Raw genomic sequence first — 19,033 nt, forward strand, 5'->3', positions numbered from 1 at the left:
AGCCTAGAAAAAAAAGCACACAATGTAAATTGTTAGAAACTTTTAGTTAGTTCTGTTACTCCCCCAAGAAAAAGGTTCAGGACTGACTGAATTTGAAGTCCTTAGAGAAGCTCATATTCCTAGTATCAATAGACTTGGAATGAAAGAAACGTCATAAGTTTCCTTTTCTGAGTGTGAAGTTGGGGAAAGGATCAAATACTAATGAATAGCACTTGTTCCAAGATGCACATGTGTCTTTCATTGATTTGCCAAAATTAAATCAAAGGGTTCCATATGTGTCTGAAGGAGAACCATCTGACACTTAAAGTAGCAAACAATAAAACTTTAAAAATATATTTCCTGTGAAGCTGAGTTGATTGGGAAAAAGAGAAGGTTTGATCATCAGGAAGGATATAAATGTGGCTATAGCATATGTGTCAAATGAGTAAACTTTGGAAGAGCTTTATAAATCGTAAGTGGCGTACATGTAAAGGAGAGAATAGGTATTCTTGGTTTTTTATTTCTTATTTTGTTTATTATTTATTATTAGGTACTGTTAAACATTAGCAATGAAAATGGAAATGGTAGCTTTTGTTTTTTATGGATCAAAATTGATGTCCAAGTTGGATACTAGACTGAGTGTACGTATATTTACATTTCTGTCTTACACATAAAACAGTCAAGTCGTAATGTTATCTTTGTAGTCACGAATTTCCCTGTTCTCCCCCAACTTCCTATTTCATCTAGGTGCCCACATCCTCCCGCCCCAAGCCCCAGGCTAGTAGGTCATGAGGGTTGGATCCTGACTTTACAGGAACTACTTAAGATGTCCACGGGCTGATACAGCTGGGCGATGTATCGAGTTTCTGCCTTTCGTTTGCTCATTAGCTCCTGTTGCCTGGGCTCGTTGTCATGTGCCGTTTCTCTTGTGACCAGATTTCCTATTTCTTATTGTCTGATCTCCCTCCCCCCAAATATTCCTGATCTGTCCATGCTGCATTTCTCAGACTTCTGGTTCTTGATCTTTATCTTATGCCATATACCTGGCCCATGTGTACCGAACTTATTGTTTACTAGTCTGTCAAGCTCTTTCCTAGACCCTGTCTCAAGATGCTTATACTTGTGTGATCAACAACGACCCGTTGCTCACCTCCCTACCTGACTGTGACGCTTCATACCTGCCTATTTCACCAGCCCCTGCCACTCACCTTGAACTTAGAGCTTGGGCTCTGGGAAAGCCAGACAATCCTTTAACACTCATTTTCCCACATTTTCCTCTCTTCAAATCATGTCAGGAACACATTGAGTCAGTTTCATAAATGTTCATTGGTTGAAGAAAATATACCTGCTCATTCACAAATGTAATCAACACTGAGACATGTCTAGATGTGATATTTAGTGTGGGTTATCGCTAGGGGAGTCTAATGTAAAACTATTCAAGAACTCCTCGTGGATCGATGGTATTCCTTAAGGGTCAGTATCTGAATTGATTAGTGTGAGAATAAACTAAATGCATAGTCCAGTTTTAAGTCTTTGAGAGTATATTACATATATCAATCCAACAAGTATTTACAGAATTGCCTCTTCAATAGTGTAATGAGATTTTCTTTCACTGTACTTGAATGATGATGAATCTTGCTATATAAGCTTGATTTACACAATATCAGCAGTAGTGGTCACTGAGGAAAATTGGGATTTGCTATGAGCTGACTTTTCAGTCATGGCGTAATTTGTGTTTAAAAGCTAGTCTCGGCAGTATGGCTTACCTAAATGGAAACAGCGCCCCCATCTACCTGCTATCCTTGAGTTCTTTATTGCTTTCATCTTATCAAAGAACTGCCCCAAATTATATAGTTATGTCAGGAAACCACATACATATCCACACTGTACATTCCTTTATTTTCTTTTTTGACTTGTTTTGAGGGATCATGTATGTATGCCTGTAGACACAGATACATGCCATATGGATTTTGTGCCATGAGAATATTATTAAAGACTCTCTAATCTGGGGCAGAAATTATTTCCTTTTCCATCAGTGACAGACCTGCTCGTATTTGCGGTTTGGGTTACGGTTACAAGTTGGGAAGTTTATTCTGGCTTTGATAGCTAAAAATTAGAAATAAATCTAAGAAAAAAACTACGCAAGTTGAAATTCAAATCTAAATGTAGGAGTAAATTGGCTAGATTATTCTGAAGCAAAATAGCAGACATTCTTCAATCCAAAGTGCTCAATTTCTATTCAAACCACATTACATTTTAGCTCAGTTCTGTCAGAGAACATCCACAGACTTACGTTTTCTAGAGAAAAAACAGCTTTGAAATCAAAACGTATTGCTTTTCTGGGCTTTCGAGAGTAATTAAGTGTAACTGGCAGATAATTTAAAATATAACTAATTTTGTGTCTTTTTCAACATTTAGGAATTGCAGAGTCCCAAAACAATATTTTAGAAGTTCTTGCTTGAGACAACTAAGCCAAATATATAAATGAAATGGTGAAATGTAATGTATGTATGCATGGTTCTAAAAAGTACATAACTTATATATGTTTCCTTTTGCGGTTAACAGGTAATTAGGAATCTTTAAATAGCCAATTTATATTTGATTGATGCAACATTATAAGTCTATCATTTAAGTTTAGGGAAGAAAATAGTTAAATAGTTTCCTGGACTTAATTGTATTTTCAGTTAGATTCTTTGAATGTCTGTGGGAGTAGAGCTTGTCACTACGCTGATGATGACTCAAGGCAGTAACATTTTTCAGGCAGTTTCTACAGAATGACTTTGAAAATTGTTAGGTGGTGTCATGATGGGGGTCTTCGCTGCTCAGTGGGAAAGTGGTTGATTCATACTAGGAGACGTGATTTGAACATAGACCTGAAATTATTCATACAGGATGAGGTGACTGAATGACAAGCGCCCTAGGTAACGTAGGACAGTATTGGCAATGGGAAGAAGAAGCAAAGGTTAAACATGTGCGCACACACACACTCCAGAGAATTATCAGATGCCAAAATGACCCTTAGAAGAAATCTAAAAGCCATTGCTTCAGAAGTGATGCTACTGTCTGTGATTTGAGCTTGCTTTTCCAAAAGTGAATGAATTATTCTCACTATAATTCCTTCCAGGGATGTCCTGGCACACCTCATCAACCACAGACACAGAAACTTTTTGTGGGGTTTGTACCCCAGAGTTTACCACAGAAAAGTCAGTGACAAGTAGGGTTGCCCCTGTGAGCGTAAGAAGCCTGCTTTGCATATCTCCCCATTAAACCTCTTTCTTTCTTCTTTCCCTCCCTCTAACTCCTGTGTGCCCCACTGGCAGGAGTGCGTGGCTGATGCTGACTCTTCCGACTTCAGGGCAGGTCCTCCCCACTCCTAGAAGCTCCTCTCCAGACCATAGCGCTCTTCCACATTTCTGAATTCACAATGCTTATTTGTAAATTAACCTCATGCTATCTTGCCATTTCTTCCATGATCATTTTGGTGTGGTACAGCCCAGAGTTTGGTTTCTGGAGTCAGACTGTTGGCATTTAAATACTAGCTCCTTCATAGCTCTGACATTTTTGACCAAGTTATGAATCTTGCTAACCTTCAGACTCTGTCTGTAAAATGGGCATTTACCATCTGTCAAATGGTGATGATTCCACCAGCTCACGCATGTGACACTCTAGGCACAGGGCCCCGCGTGGCATAAGGAGAGGGACCGACCATGCCAATTTGCCCGAGACTAAGGAGGTTCCTGGGAAGCAGAACTTTCAGTGTGAAATCCGAGAAAGTCCCAAGCAAACTGAGTTAGTCCTCCTAGTTGTAAGCATTTCATTTATATTATTCAAATTTTATCGTATTCATATTTTGTATTCCTTGGGAATCCTATGTTACATCTTTCCCCCATTAAGGTTCACAGAGGCGCATACCTAGGTGCTTAAACATCTTCATGTGTACTGCATTTTCTTAAAGGAGGTTTGCAGTACTTTGTAGTAATAAAATTCATAAAAGACTGGAAAATTAAAACAAAGATGACACGGGAGTCTAGAAGGAGAAACTGTTAGGAATGTAGCATTGGCTTGAGAGATAGTTTTTGATTTTGCAAAGACATTTTTTTAAATGTATCCCAAATGCCTAGAACACTGCAAATAATAAAAGAGGTTAATGATTACCTCCAGGAAAACATCCTACACAAAAGAAAATATAATCACAGATTGCTACTGTTAAATCAAGTGATCAAGCAATCCCTAAGCGCGGTGTAGCTGCAGGGCTGTCTCACCACACTTCATAAACCCAGCTGGTAAGAAAACAAAGAAACCTTTATATCCACGACACAGCAGGCAGCATGGGCTTCATGTGGCCACAGTTCCCCTTGCCCCTCCACCCCCTGAGTTCCAAGGAAAAACGTGGCCGGTGGGTCATGGGAGGAAGTGCGGGTAGATGCTGAGCACACAGTGGATCTTTGTCACAGCTGAGAGGTGCTAAGCTTAGGAAACTCGCAATCGTGTAAGGGGACCACTAGCAAACCTGCCCAACCTTTGCCCCACAGGGAGACATTATCTGTATCAACCTGGTTAGGAAGCAAGTCTTCTCTGGGGAGGAAAGGGAGACTTTATTATTGCAAAGATGGTTCTTGGCCGCCCAGTCTCCCTTTCCTCTCAGATGGTGACCCGGAAGTGGGGACTTTATTAGTCTGCCCCCCCATTGCTGGTGCCACGTGGCTCTTGCCTCACCAGGAGTGTCAAATGTTAGCCCCCCCTCCCCCGCCCCCAGTTATCCTGTGGTGAGCTTCCTCATGGCTCAGCTTTCTTCCCACAATCCCTGGTTGCTTCTTGAGTCCTGGATTAAACATTTGCCTCCACAAGTAGAAAAAAGTCATGGGGTGTGTGTGTGCTTTAGCCTGTTCAGCTGCTATAACAGAATACCATAGACTGGGTGGATTAGAAACAACACATATTTATTTCTCACAGTCCTGGAGGCTGGAAGGCAGAGATGAGGGTGCCAGCATGGTCAGGTCTGCTGAGGGCCCTCTTCTTGGTTGCAGACTGCCATCTTCTCCTTGTGTCCTCACATGATGGAAGGAGAGCTAGCTAACTCTCTGGCCTCTTCTTATATGGACGCTTATCCCATTCATGAGGCCTCCACCCTCATGACCTAATCACCCAAAGGCCCCACCTCCAAAGACCATCACATTGTAGGGGGGGCGGTTAGGATTTCAACATATGAATTTGTGAGGATACAGACATTTAGTCCATGGCAGGGGGAGAGAGGGAATTTGGGAGTAGCATAAATAGGGTCACATGTGCCTCTAAATTTGTGTCAGGTGGAGAAGAAGGACACCAACAGTAGCTTAGTTGTTCTTCATCATGGCTGCCCATTTGAATCACTTGGAAGATTTAAAAAATAAAACACCAGTGTCCACTCCCTCCCACTCCCACCGCAGAGACTCTGATTTAATCTGGGGGACCTGGACATAGCATGGTTTTAAAACATCCCAGGTGAATTTAATATGCAGCCAAGGTTGAAACTCACTGCAAGTAACTGAATCCTCCTCTCTCCTCCTTTCCTTCCCACAGTTCATGGCCCATACTGGAGCTGAAAATGTAAAATATGATATAGTAATGATTGCTTTTATTTTTACATATGGCTTCCAAAGTTTGAGCAATATTTTATATCACATTGACGACTATGCCGGTCTCTAAAACTTGGTGGTTTTAACTCAGTGGTAGATGGTTTCACTTTTATGTTAAAGTCTGTTTATTCATAGTTTATTATGTAGCAAGGCTGTTTCTTAGGCAGTTGTCTATTCACAGCTTATCGTTAAAAACCAACAACTAAAACCTAGAGGCAGTCTGGCTTGTTTCCGTTTACTGCAGGGACGGAAAAGCATTTTCTATAGTGCTAGGAATTCTCTCAGATTAAAAAATAGCATCTTGTTGCTGGATTAGGCATAATTGTTGTGGATTTAGTACCCACTGTGGCTTGTGGAGAGAATCAGAGGCCACGAGGACTTGAGGCTCTGGCATGGAACTCTTGGTGGCACGTGCAAAAGCCATTTGAGCAAAAAGGTTCACATCATGGGCCTATTTTATTACCAGTTAGCTCAGCCACCTTGTTCATGGCCTACATGAGATCTAGTTAGGATCTAGCTCATTATTTAATATTTACTTCAAAACTAGCAGCATCTTCATACTTTCTCTTTTATGTTTATGTCTTCGTTCAGTTTAGCAATTTTCCTGTGATTGTCTGAATAGAGATATTTCTGTCCTAGAAAAAAAAAACAAACCTCATTAAGTTCTTTGACATGCATTAGCTGATAAAACCATACTCAAGTGTTAGAAAATATGATGATTTCATTGCACCTTGTATTCTTCATTGGAAAATTCCCAAGGGCTGATTTTCTCCTTATTCTAGATTTTTAAAAAAGTAAGCCTATGAGAAAAACCCCAAAATTATTTTCTCTGTTCATTCTATGTCTATAGTTAGCTAATTGCTATAGACTTAATGCTTGTGTCCCCCCGCCCAAATTCATATGTTGAAATCCTCCCCCCCAATATGATAGTACTAGGAGATGTAGCATTTGGCAGGTGATTAGGTCATGAGGGTGGAGTCCTCATGGATGGGATTTAGTGCCATTATGAAAGAGACCCCACAGAGCTCCCTCACCTCCTGCCATGTAAGGACTCAGCAAAAAGATGGCCTTCTGTGAGTCAGGAAGCAGATTCTCACCAGACACCGAATCTGCTGAAGCTGTACTCTTGGACTTCCCAGTCTCCAGAACTGTGAGAAATAAATGTTTGTTGTTTAAGCCCCGCAGTCTATGGTATTTTTTTATACCCACCCCAGATGACCTAAGACATCTGTAAAGCACCATTTTTATTTTTATGTTCTGCATTTGGAGTTTGGCCATATACTATTACTCTATGGTCATTGTGAGGCTGTCAAAACCTCCACTCCTTCTGTAATGACCTGAGACTTTTATTGTGGTGTCCCTGTGCAGAGATGATTGTTCTGATGCCTTTCTGCTGAATCTCCCAGCCTCTGTATTTTTATTCTATCAAGTGGGAATGACACTTGTATTAGAGAGTTATTCTGTTAATTAAGGGGCAATATATAAAGCACCAGGCACACGGAGGACACTTCCATAATTCTCTTTCTCTTCTCCCATCTACTCTGGGTACCTCCCCCAGAGTGGACATTTTTGGGGGTGCTTTTTCTACTTTTAATTTGGGTGAGTTTCTGTGGTTCATTTACTCTAATCTTTATATGTTTACATGTATTTCCTTATTTTTCCAGTTACAGATTTCTGAAGGCTCCTAAAAATTTTTCTTCCTCCATTTTTACCTTCTGTTTTATGATCTTTTTATCTACTTACTTCTTTCTTTATCTTGATTTTACCTCCTTCAATCATAAGAATAAGCCTTAATTAGAAAATATTAGTGTTGGCTGTTTATGTAAGAATTTATTGTGCACTAGAAGAGAGATTTCAGTTTTATAAATACTATAGGACATTTCAAATAGAGCCTGAAACCCTCAGAGCTTTAGTCATCTTCCAGACCTCTGGTCAATAAATCTTACCAATGTGAAATGAAAGTTGAGTCACACTTTTGTGTTTTGTTGTTGCCTTAGTATAATGAAAGCTACTGTTTTGTGGCTTTTATGCTATTGAAATAGAAACTGCTCAACCTCAAGACTCTTGGGTTGGAAGACCATCATACCGTTACCACCATCTGTACTAATGCCCATGGGTTAAGACTCCGAGCTTGCACAGTAAGGGATGTGGGTTCAATTCCCTGGTCAGGGGGAGCTAAGATACCGTATGCCGCTCTGTGCGGCCAAAAGAAAAAAAATGCTCATACTGTCTGACCACTAGTTTAATAAGGAGGGCACTGTGTGTTTTGTGTTTTTCTCTTTCATAAGAAGTACTTGTTTGTTGCAAAATTAGCCTAACATCTTGCTTTTGCAAAACCCATTGAATTCCATATTTTTGTGGACAATGTCTCATACTCACATGGAATAGCTATCTTTTACCCAAATCCATAATAAACCCAATTTCCAAAGCCATTACCTGAAATTTCCTTTTGCTTGTTTCACCTATGTTTCATAAAAAACATTCATGTAGCACAACAATAAAAAAGCAATGTTTGTGCCTCTTTTTTTTTTTTTTTTTTTTAATTTTATTGATTTATTTATTTATGGCTGTGTCGGGTCTTCGTTTCTGTGCGAGGGCTTTCTCCAGTTGTGGCAAGCGGGGGCCACTCTTCATCGCGGTGTGCAGGCCTCTCACTGTCGCGGCCTCTCTTGTTGCGGAGCACAGGCTCCAGACGTGCAGGCTCAGTAATTGTGGCTCACGGGCCCAGTTGCTCCGCGGCATGTGGGATCCTCCCAGACCAGGGCTCGAACCTGTGTCCCCTGCATTAGCAGGCAGATTCTCAACCACTGCGCCACCAGGGAAGCCCCTGTGCCTCTTTTTAAATAGGGATTTGCTTTTAGTAAGTTGATTCCTCTGAGCTCTCAGTTATATTTTTCATAGTCCTAATAGGAGCTTCCAAAAATATCTTCTATTGTACCAGGTATAAGGTTGATAACAAGTTTGATAACCCTAAAGTGACTTGCGTTAAATAATGTAAACAGAGACGGAGATGGAAATAATCAATAAAGGCTTGAGGAGAGACCATAAGGACAAGGTAATTTGTATTTACTCCAAGGTTTCTCATTCTAAACTCTCCTCTCTCCAACCCACACATATTTAGGATAAATACCTTCTTCTCCTTCTGTATTTGACAGTAGCTACAGATTCCTTTTGAAGGTCGGATTTGAACAATTGAGTAGACATGAATTTTCGTTTTTAAAAGCCAAAGTTAGAGAACACTTTTCTTTTTCTTCTTTTTTAAAAAATTTTTATTGGAGTATAGTTGATTTACAATGTTGTGTTAGTTTCAGGTACACGACAAAGTGAATCAGTTATACATATACATATATCCATTCTTTTTTAGATTCTTTTCCCATATAGGTTATTACAGAATATTGAGTAGAGTTCCCTGTGCTATACAGTAGGTCCTTGTTAGTTATCTATTTATGTATAGTAGTGTGTGTATGTCAATCTCAATCTCCCAATTTATCCCCCTCCCCCATTTCCCCTTTGGTACCATAAGTTTGTTTTCTACATCTGTGATCCTATTTCTGTTTTGTAAATAAGTTAATTTGTACCATGTTTTTAGATTCCACATATAAGCGATATCATATGATATTTGTCTTTCTCTGACTTACTTGACTTAGTATGGTAATCTCTAGGTCCACCCATGTTGCTGCAAATGGCATTATTTCATTCTTTTTTATGGCTGAGTAATATTCCATTGTATATATGTACCACATCTTCTTTATCCATTCATTTGTCGGTGAGCATTTAGGTTGCTTCCATGTCTTGGCTATTGTAAATAGTGCTGCAATGAACATTGGGGTGCATGTGTCTTTTTGAATTATGGTTCTGTATCTAGAGAACACTGTTAAATGACATTCTTGAGTTGTCAGTACTGATGGGTGCTAAACTGGGATTATCATGCACAACCTGTGTAAACATAAACGTGTTACAGCTGATGAGATAGCATATTTAAGAGTTTTTTCATCATTGTCCTTTCCTGATCATTTTTTTCCCCAAAATATTTTAAGATGGTTATGGGTGATTCTGTACATCAAAATTTAAAGGTCATAGTTAAGTAGTGTAACAAAGGATTAAGTGTTTAATTCTTTATTTTAATTAATTGTCAAGGGTTACTTATTTAATCTTAAGTATTTACAAATAGATCAAAATAATAATGAAGAAATGACTTCTTTAAATGGATAAAAGCCAGTTCAAGACTGCTAGCCTGGGGATGCAGTTGGAGTCATTGACTAATAATGTATTTAAGGAAATGCCCTAAGTATCCTGAGCCATTTCCTTAATTGGGCGAAGGACAGATGTCCAAGGCCATCAGTGCTCTAGGAGGGCAGTTAGTTTTGTCACTCCTCTTACGCCTGCATGCTTTGAGCATCGTGGACAGTGCTTATTGTTAACATCCATGCAAGCTTACTAAGTGACAGGAAAGGCAGTAAGCTCTGTGCGTGCATGAAGTCTCTTCAATACTTGCTGAGAGTCAAGGGAGTAAATAAATGAATGGTCATTGCTTCCAGCTTCCAACACAAGAAAAAGCTCTTTTACTCAGCTAGTTAAGTAGGTCTAGATATTTATGGGAATTTCAGTATTTTTTCTTCATGAGTGAATTATGATAACATCCTTGACATCTATTGATGTTAATATTCAAATTGAGTTGATCATGTTAAAAAGTGCTGTTTTCTGAAGTATTTGATGTTTAATCACTTTATAATATACTACAATCCAAGTAAAGATCTTTCTCGAGAAAGACGTTAAATAAACACAGTTGTAACAACATTGTAATATGAATTAATTCAAGAGCTATTTAAAAAATCCCCATTTAACCTAATATCATTATTAGCTGGAGAACAGTTTAATGATTTGTAATTTTCTGATGATTAAACTTCTTTAAAGTTTGATGTTCTCATATATCATTAGAATGAGTGTGCCACTTATAAAATATTAATTATTCATAATACCCAAGAATTACATCTGCTTTATTCTTTTATTATAACTGTCCTGAATAAATCAACCCATGATAATTACTTTATATACTCAACCTGATTGAACAAAGATGGCAACCTATTGTGGGTTTTTATAGCACATATATCATAAAAGTTTTACTAGTGCATCATATAATTATTCAAACCACAACGAAGGGCATGCCTACTAAAATACCTTCATTTATAGCCCATGATTCTGGTTACAAATACTTAAACACACACTACTGATTTTGTAGGGTTTTATCTAGCTTCTGTATTGGTTTCTCTAGAATTCAGTTTTCTTCAAAACAGGAACTATGTCTTTTGAATGTCATTAATTAGTGGTGAGAACAGCACAAACTAAGTGAATACTATCTTTTTTTATGTATTATAGAAGGATAATGTTTACGAAATTCTTTAAGTGGTTTCATTCCTCAGGCTTTCATAACATTATCCAGTAACTTATAGCCAAAAATGAAATGGATAATTCATAATATTCTAAGTAAAATTTTCTTTTAAGGCTTAACAAACATTTGTTGCTAAACATATGCTATGTTTACCATCTTTGTAAAGGTAATATTCAACAGTATGTCTCAAAATATTGAAAGCACCCGTTATTAAATATCCTGTGAAAACACTTATACCCTGTCATTGACAATCCAATTAAAATTCCTTTGAATTTCTTTTTTTTTTATTGAAGTATAGTTGATTTACAATGCTGTGTTAGTTTCAGGTGTACAGCACAGTGATTCAGTTATGCATATATATGTAAATCTGTTCTTTTTCAGATTCTTCTCCCTTATAGGTTATTATAAAATATTGAGTATAATTCCCTGTGCTATACAGTGGGTCCTTGTTGTAAATTCTTTTAAATTTCTTATTTTTATTTTGGAAAATACCTACAAGGATCACATGGCCAAATGAAAACAGGATTTTGTTAAGGGATTGCGGGAAATTTTTGTTTTGTATTTGTGTTGTTTTAACATAGCATCTGCAATAGAGCAATACAAATATTTCTAACATATTTAACTGCATGTTAAACTGATTACCTATATATGTCCTTAATTACTGAAATTTATACTGCTCTAGAGATCACTTATAATATCACTCTTCAAATTTCACATGACACTGAAAATGGCATTTTGTTTCAGAAATGTCTAGCAGAGCATGGGGTCACCTGAGGGCTTGGGAGGGGTACTTCGAGACTCGGTTTAAGGATTCTTTGTGTGTGTGTCTGTTTAATATCCAGCACCTGTTCTTCCTGGAGCCTACCAGCAAAGCCATTCTCAAGGGTATGGGTACATGCATCAGACCAGCTTGTCATCCATGAGGTCAATGCAGCATTCACCAAATCTAGTAAGTGCCCATTTGAAGCGTTCCTCCTTCCCTGGTCTTCATATTTTATCTCCAGAATATAAATGCACATAGAATACAGTTGAATTGAATATGGTACATTTTTTATATAAAGGGTAAATGATGATGTGTTGCATTTTTACAAGCTTCCCTAAGGAAGTGGAAGACATATGGGGTAAACCGTTGAGAAGGGAAGGCACGATGAGAAAACATGTAAACAGTAAAACATACAAAGACTGTACCAGTACTATATCCTAATTGTTACCTCATGATTGGAAGTAGTCAACTATGGTCTTCATTCAGTAAAAAAAGCACAAATATCTGGTCATGTTAACTAGTTAATCAAAATGGCCACTGAGAGCTAAATGACACAGCCAACATATGTCTTTGAGTCCTCCTCTGGAAATCTTGGAGTGCTGATTCATTCACTGAATGTAAGGTTTGGAAGCAGTGTTCCGGGTCATTTAGTCAAATGTGGCATCTTCTGCTGAAATTGCTTCTCCAGGCTCCCGACACAGTCCCTTGGCCTTTGCCTGTGCGCTTAGAAACAGGTGGCCCTTCTAAGCTTGTAAAATACCTTTTTTAAAATGTATTTTTGTTGAAGTATAGTTCACTTACAATATTATATTAGTTTCAGGTATACAACATAGTGATTTGGTGTTTTTATAGATTATGCACCATTAAAGTTATTATAATATTATTGACTTTTTCTGGGCTATACATCACACATCTGTGACCTACTTATTTTTTATAACTGGTAGTAAGGTATCTTTATTCACTCTAAAGTTCTTTGCATCTCAGCCAGTTTCCTCAGTCTATGAATACATTTGATTTTGAGATTGTCTGATATTATTAGCTAAACTCTTGGCCTCAGATGAAAACAAATAGAGTAAAACTCATTTTAAAAATTTCCTCATTATAACAAGGATTTAATTATATGTACTTAAATATTCAGGACATTTATATGCTAAATTTCTATCACTGTGATACAAAAACCTATTGAGTATATTATGGATTTTTTCTTTTACTTGTTTTAAATATTTTTAAGAGGAAACAAAAATTTTTAGTAAAGTTCATTACCTCTGCCAGGGAACCGACGGTAGTGATTTGGCAGTGACTTGGAACTGTCTGCCACTATGGTGGGTTTTGTTCTCTGAAGAATGTGGACTAGGGGAGAATCTACATAATCTAAGGTCTCTGGGCTTATCTGAAGCTGGGGGAGTGGCTTTACTGCTTCAGAGCCTACTTTTTGACGGGCTAGCTATTGTATTTAGCGGCTTGCTCTGGCCCCATTCTGGCCCCCAGTATTACGTCTTTTGCCAGACTAGTAACCTTGAGATGAACACAGTCAGGACAGACAGTACGCTCTGGTTTGCAGGACTCCAGAAATAGATGTGCTTGGGAAGATTCCTGATAGTTACTTTATGCGTGGGTTGGTTTGTTGCGATCAGCATTTGCGGCCGTGACTACCTTGGTGTCCATCGTGTGACCGTGTCTTTCCTTCCTCAGAGGACCTACCGAGCCATGTACGATTACAGTGCCCAGGATGAAGATGAAGTCTCCTTCAGGGATGGCGACTACATCGTCAACGTGCAGCCCATCGACGACGGTTGGATGTACGGCACGGTGCAGAGAACTGGGAAAACCGGGATGCTTCCGGCGAATTACATTGAGTTTGTTAATTAATCATTTTTCCTTGCCCTTTGAGCTTTGTTCTAATGTACACTAAACGTAATCTTTTTAAAAGATAGAAGATACTTTTAAGACAACTTGGCAGTTATTTTACAGTAATCTATCCTTCCTTTGACAATTAGACACGCAGGTACCAGGAAGAAGGAATGACTTCTGGGCTGAAAACAGCAGCATTTTCGGTAATTCGTATAAACAAAATAATTAGGTCTGGAGACCTGGTGCTGCTAATTGTGTTAATGGTTTCCTTTGATTGGCTATCGTGAACCCTTCTGGGGAAATGTATTTTTGTAGACTTTAATAGAGACGTTGATTGTCCCTTAAATGTCACAAGTATATGAAATTTCTTCGCTGTCACTTTGGAATCACCAGAAGCCAGTCCTCTTAATTCAGTAACACAGCCGCTAATTTAAAAACCATTTAGCTTTTGAGTCACGAGGCAATTTCCAATTCAAGTGAAAATTGCCTAAATATATTAAATGTAAGCAGTGGCAGAATGACAGTTTGGTTAAAATTATATTGACTGGTGGCCTTAGGGATCTAGAAACTTCTACTGAACAAAGAAATTTCCTTGTTCCCTGGGCCAACTTGGGTCTATTTATTTCTCATTTGTACCGAGGTGTATCCTACTCTCCATTTACATTCTATGGACCTAAGTATATGCTTGGCTGCATAGAATGTCTGGACCAAATAACTTCACAGCTACTCTACAAAGGGCAAATTTTAAGGTCATCTATATTATTTCCCTAATACTAATCGCCTTTACCCTGTTGCATGTCATGTAGGTTCAAGCTTCTGTAACATAGGCAGCTGCACTGCCTGTTCCTGTTATTAAAACAAAAAGTGTGGCCGATGTCTAAAAGCCCTTTCCTCTAGTTGCCAGCTCATCAGAAAAACATAACTTGAAAAGTTGCTTGAGATTCTCTTGCCGCATTGCACTCTAGTTTTGAAGGATTTACACCTTAGGAAATAGATGTATACTCTAGCAAATAAGTGATTTAGGTGTTTATTGAACAGCTTTCATTAACTTAATGCCGCTGTTGATTTAAAAGCAAAGAAAACTTCATAAAAGCCAGTTACAAAGTTGGAATATGAAGTGTGCTGGGGGAAGCCAGCGAACAAAAGATTACCAGCTCCGTACACAGAGACAGGTGATCTGGTTTCTTATTTGGGAAAATGGTATTCAGATTATGGAATGGAAATCTAGCCACTGAAACCGCTTAATGAAAAGACTTCCTTTCCACTTTCTGGTTTTTATTTTGTAAATCACATCCAGGGGTGAGATTGGGATGTCACCAGAGATTTGAGGTACAGGCCCAACAGGTTGTTCATTAAAAAAGAGATCGTTGTCACATTTTCATTTCCAAATGAGTGACTTTGCAGGCTCTTGCTGGATTCACAGCCGTGACCGTCATGTCGTGAAGTTTTACCTGGAGTCCACAGTCAAGATCACTGGAGAGACTAAGGTCCATCAGCAACTCTGTGTTTTTCTGACCATGCGGTTAGTGAGACTTGCAACAGGGTAGCAGTCATGTAGGGTCTGACTCTATAGCTGTAATGAAACTGAAAAAGTAAAGTTACAAAAATGTAATCAAATGTATGGGCCTTGGGGCTTTCTGCCTTAATGATATATTCAAAGAAATTAACAAAATATGCTGTAAAACATTTTACTGAAATGTTTATTGGTCCAAAGGCAAATGTTAATTCATTTACACCTTTGAAAAGTAAGCACATCATTTTGAAAATCTGTAGTCTTATTTTTATCGGGCTAAAAGAGTAATTAAATAAGCTTTATTACATTCAAGCTGCATCTACATGGCACTGACGTAAAATTGAAAAGAGAAAAATTCAGGCAAATAACTAGAGATTTTTTGAGAGGGTTTTACATATTACCACATAGCCAGCTTGGCTGATTTTCTATCATTGAAGTGACCAGTTGTGATTCAACTGATTAAACCCCATATTGATCTTGGTGTCTTATACAAAAACCTGCGAAGACAAGCGGAACTTGCAATATTCTTGCAAAAATTTCTGTGCATTAAAACTGAGGGCAATAAGCTTGCCTAGTTTTATTATACCATTAAGTAAATATTTAAGATTCACACAGACAGACTACTTTTTTGTGATTATAAAAGAGTAGTTGTTGATTAAATTTGCAGATGACATGTAAGACGGGTACAATTTTTGATAAATAGCACATTTATAGGAAGCTCAAAGGAAACCGATTTGAAATGATGATTATAATCGGGGAAGTAACCATAAAGTAACAGCTTGATGTTTCACTGTTTTTCTCATCCACTGATTTCAAAATCAGATTTACTGAATGTAAATGTCAATACTTATTTGGGGAATAATTCTCCTAAAATTTTAAGCTTCACATAATGTTTGCATAGTAAAATGTTTCTGCTTTCCAGCCTTTAGGAATTAAGATCGGATCAGAATTTAACTAGAGGGCAGTTATTTTACAATAAAGACTGAGGGAGAACAAGTTGCACATGTTCCTGATGCTATGATTTGATAGTGTTGTCACCATTACTAAAGCCTGTCAGGATATTAAACATCTCAGCAGAAATATAGGAAACAATAGATGTATAAAACCAAAGTGCTATTTTTACAGCATCGTTTTCAAAACTATATTCTCGAACAACTTTTCCCCTTTCCACACTCCCCCTCTCGCCTTCGATTTGGCAGCAGGCAGATGCTACATATAACGCTGACAGCTCAAGAAGGGTTTCAAAAACAATCCTTTTAAAAATCAAGTTAAAGAAGACTGTGTAAATGCCCGAGCACAGAGAGCATGCACCTGATTTTCTAAATGTGTTCTCAAACCTGATAAAAGCACAAGGGCAGTTTGATACGCTTTTCAAAGTTCTGAAAACAGAACTGTACGTGGATCATCTCTCTCTTGAGAAGAGCATGGCAACAGAATATATTGCTTTTGGTGTAAGTTTTTGTAGTAGGCGTTTTTACTAATTCTCGTTCTCTGGGAAAGCTTTCTATTTCTAACCTGTGGCAAGACGAAGTCTTCATGTCTTCTTGTTATTGTTTACACATCCGCAGTGTAGCCCACTTTGAAATATTTATCTGGTTGTCAGATCTCCCCGCTGTCCCTGCATCTTCTCAGGCCTCCCCCACCTCAGAGACCACACAGGAATTTGCAAGCACAATTCCCAGGAGCACCTTGTATGAATATGGATGCGATTAGACCAGCCCCTCTCTTGCCACCAGGTTCATTGCATGAGGATGACGAAGATACAGTTTCGCCAGTCTCGCCACAGTCTTTCTTTCCTTATCCTCCATGTTGAGCTAGACAACACTCTGGGATTTGGGAAGCAGACTTTTCTAAACACACAGTGGAAGCTCAAGAGGTGCATCTCTTTTTCAGGTTTGTCCATCTCCAGTGGAATGTTTTTGATGAAAAGATAAAGAAAACGTGTGTGATCCTTTAATAACACCTCCCTATATAAAGTGGATATATTAATAGTTTATACGAAAATTATAATATAGAGATATAACAAAAATATAGGTGCCTTTTTGATTACCCTTGTTTATTCACTATGGTCTTGGAAAGAAAACCAAGCAAGCAAGCTTCTGCCTATTCTATAGTAATATTTTATTATATGATTGGTATTTTTTATGGTGGGGAAGTGAGATGCTCCTGACAGATACGAAAGGTGATAGATGATTGTATTTTACCTCTAGAGGTTTAGAAAATACTGACTTCTTCCGTCTATTTCTGAAAGGTTCTTTGTGGATTTATATATAGTTGAGATGCATAAACATTAACTTTAGGTTTGAGATTTAAAATACCTATTGTAAGATAGAAGAATTACGTTATGAGGCTGAATTCATTACACAAGATGAAATTCACTTCATAAATTCATTATACCTTAGCTATTTGCTTCTGATAATCTGAAAGTGGCTAGAGTACAGTTGTTTGGGGTAACTCGACATGGAGGTGAGAAAGCTTTAGTTAATAAGAAGCTGTGTAAACCAAGTTAAGAATGCTAAAATGAAGGTCTCTTTCTGAAGTATTCCATGCCCGTGAGGGTTCTTTCCAGGCACTATCAACCAGTGCTGATCCAAAAAAAATCAAGACATTGTACGATGCTTCTGTGGCCATCATTCCCTGATCCACAGGCCTGGAGTGACCCCTAAGGCAAATCTCCTCCCCAGTTGTCCATGTTACTTCAGTATCTTCATGGGAATTCCATATGCTTTTTGTGTTTGATATGTGGTATTCAATTTGCATAGTATATACTTCTTTGTAATCCAGTTGCTGCTAAGAATGATTTATCTTAAAGGAAAAGAGAAAACTGCATCATAGTTCCCTTCTTCAGTGTTCATACAGTGAACTGCTGAGCATTTAGAAGCAGCGCCGAGTGTGCTACAGGAGGGGTGTGGAACCGTTGGTCTTTGACCTGTGATTAAAACCCAAAATTGAATCATTGTGCAGATTGGCTTCTCTTTGCTTCAAAATATGTAGCATTGTGGTTGATGATTCCTTTGCAAGATTGTTCTAACTTTGAGAGCCTACAGTTTTACAGGAGACACTTCATGTTTTTAAAATGAAGGGGCTTACAGAACAATACAATGTTATTAATGTAATCTGGCTTTTGTTATGCAAATTGTTAACACCAGCTATTAAAATATATTTTAGTAGAAATGCTTTAATTCATGGTTTTTTCCTCTACACTGTGAATCTTTAAGCCTTGGTGAACTAGAGCAACATCGTGCTGCCCACAGGACTAACCTATGCAAACTAGTTCACATTTCAGTGGATGTCACAGTAATTGTGTAGCAAGACGTTATTTCCCCCTGCATAATGGACAGCGGCATTGAAATAACACATTAAGCCTAGCATCATGTATGTATAGATAGTTACTCACAGACCCTTCACGGCATAATCATTAGTATTACCATTCGTGTAAGAGCAGATCGCTGATTTATCTGTTAAAACGACGTCAATGATGTCAGAACAAGAATGACAGATGGATGCATCGGCCTTGGCTTCCAAGTGGTCCCTGCAAGCGTTCTCCTGTGATAGAACCGCGTTCTCAGATGCGCTCTCTCCAGGGTATTATTATTCTGTGTCTTCTTTCTGTATTTGTAAAACATTATAACGCTTTAATTTCCTATCTCTACACATTCGGTTTGCTTAAATAAATGCAGGATATAACAAAATGGTTCCACTTGTTGGTTCTCACCTTGGTTTCTTGGAGCAGGGGTCATTGGTAACACCCTGGGTTTGGGTTTATCGAGACAACTCACGTCAAATGGCCTCGAAGGTCTGTGGTGGCCTCAGTGCACTTACCTTGGTGAGTCATTCAGAATGTGTCTTCTTCCCCCAAATAAACTTAGCTTTAAATGATAACAATATTATGCTTTTGCAAGCTCAAGTCTCCTTCTGATTTT

The 19,033-nt window shown here is 38.3% G+C and overlaps 1 protein-coding gene across 2 annotated transcripts in view; it reads left to right on the forward strand.

Annotated features, from left to right (window-relative positions):
- NEBL (nebulette) overlaps positions 1–18,802 on the forward strand; it is a 336,004-nt gene extending 317,202 nt beyond the window's left edge. For both annotated transcript variants that reach the window (XM_061178838.1, XM_061178832.1), the window contains 2 exons: positions 11,826–11,932; positions 13,439–18,802. In XM_061178838.1, coding sequence (XP_061034821.1) covers positions 11,826–11,932; positions 13,439–13,615 — 284 coding nt within the window. In that variant the 3' untranslated portion in view covers positions 13,616–18,802. The remainder of the gene's footprint in view (positions 1–11,825; positions 11,933–13,438) is intronic.
- Positions 18,803–19,033: the final 231 nt, after the last annotated feature.

This window comes from Eubalaena glacialis, chromosome 2 (assembly GCF_028564815.1).
Source record: "Eubalaena glacialis isolate mEubGla1 chromosome 2, mEubGla1.1.hap2.+ XY, whole genome shotgun sequence".
Classification (NCBI taxonomy): Eukaryota; Metazoa; Chordata; class Mammalia; order Artiodactyla; family Balaenidae; genus Eubalaena; species Eubalaena glacialis.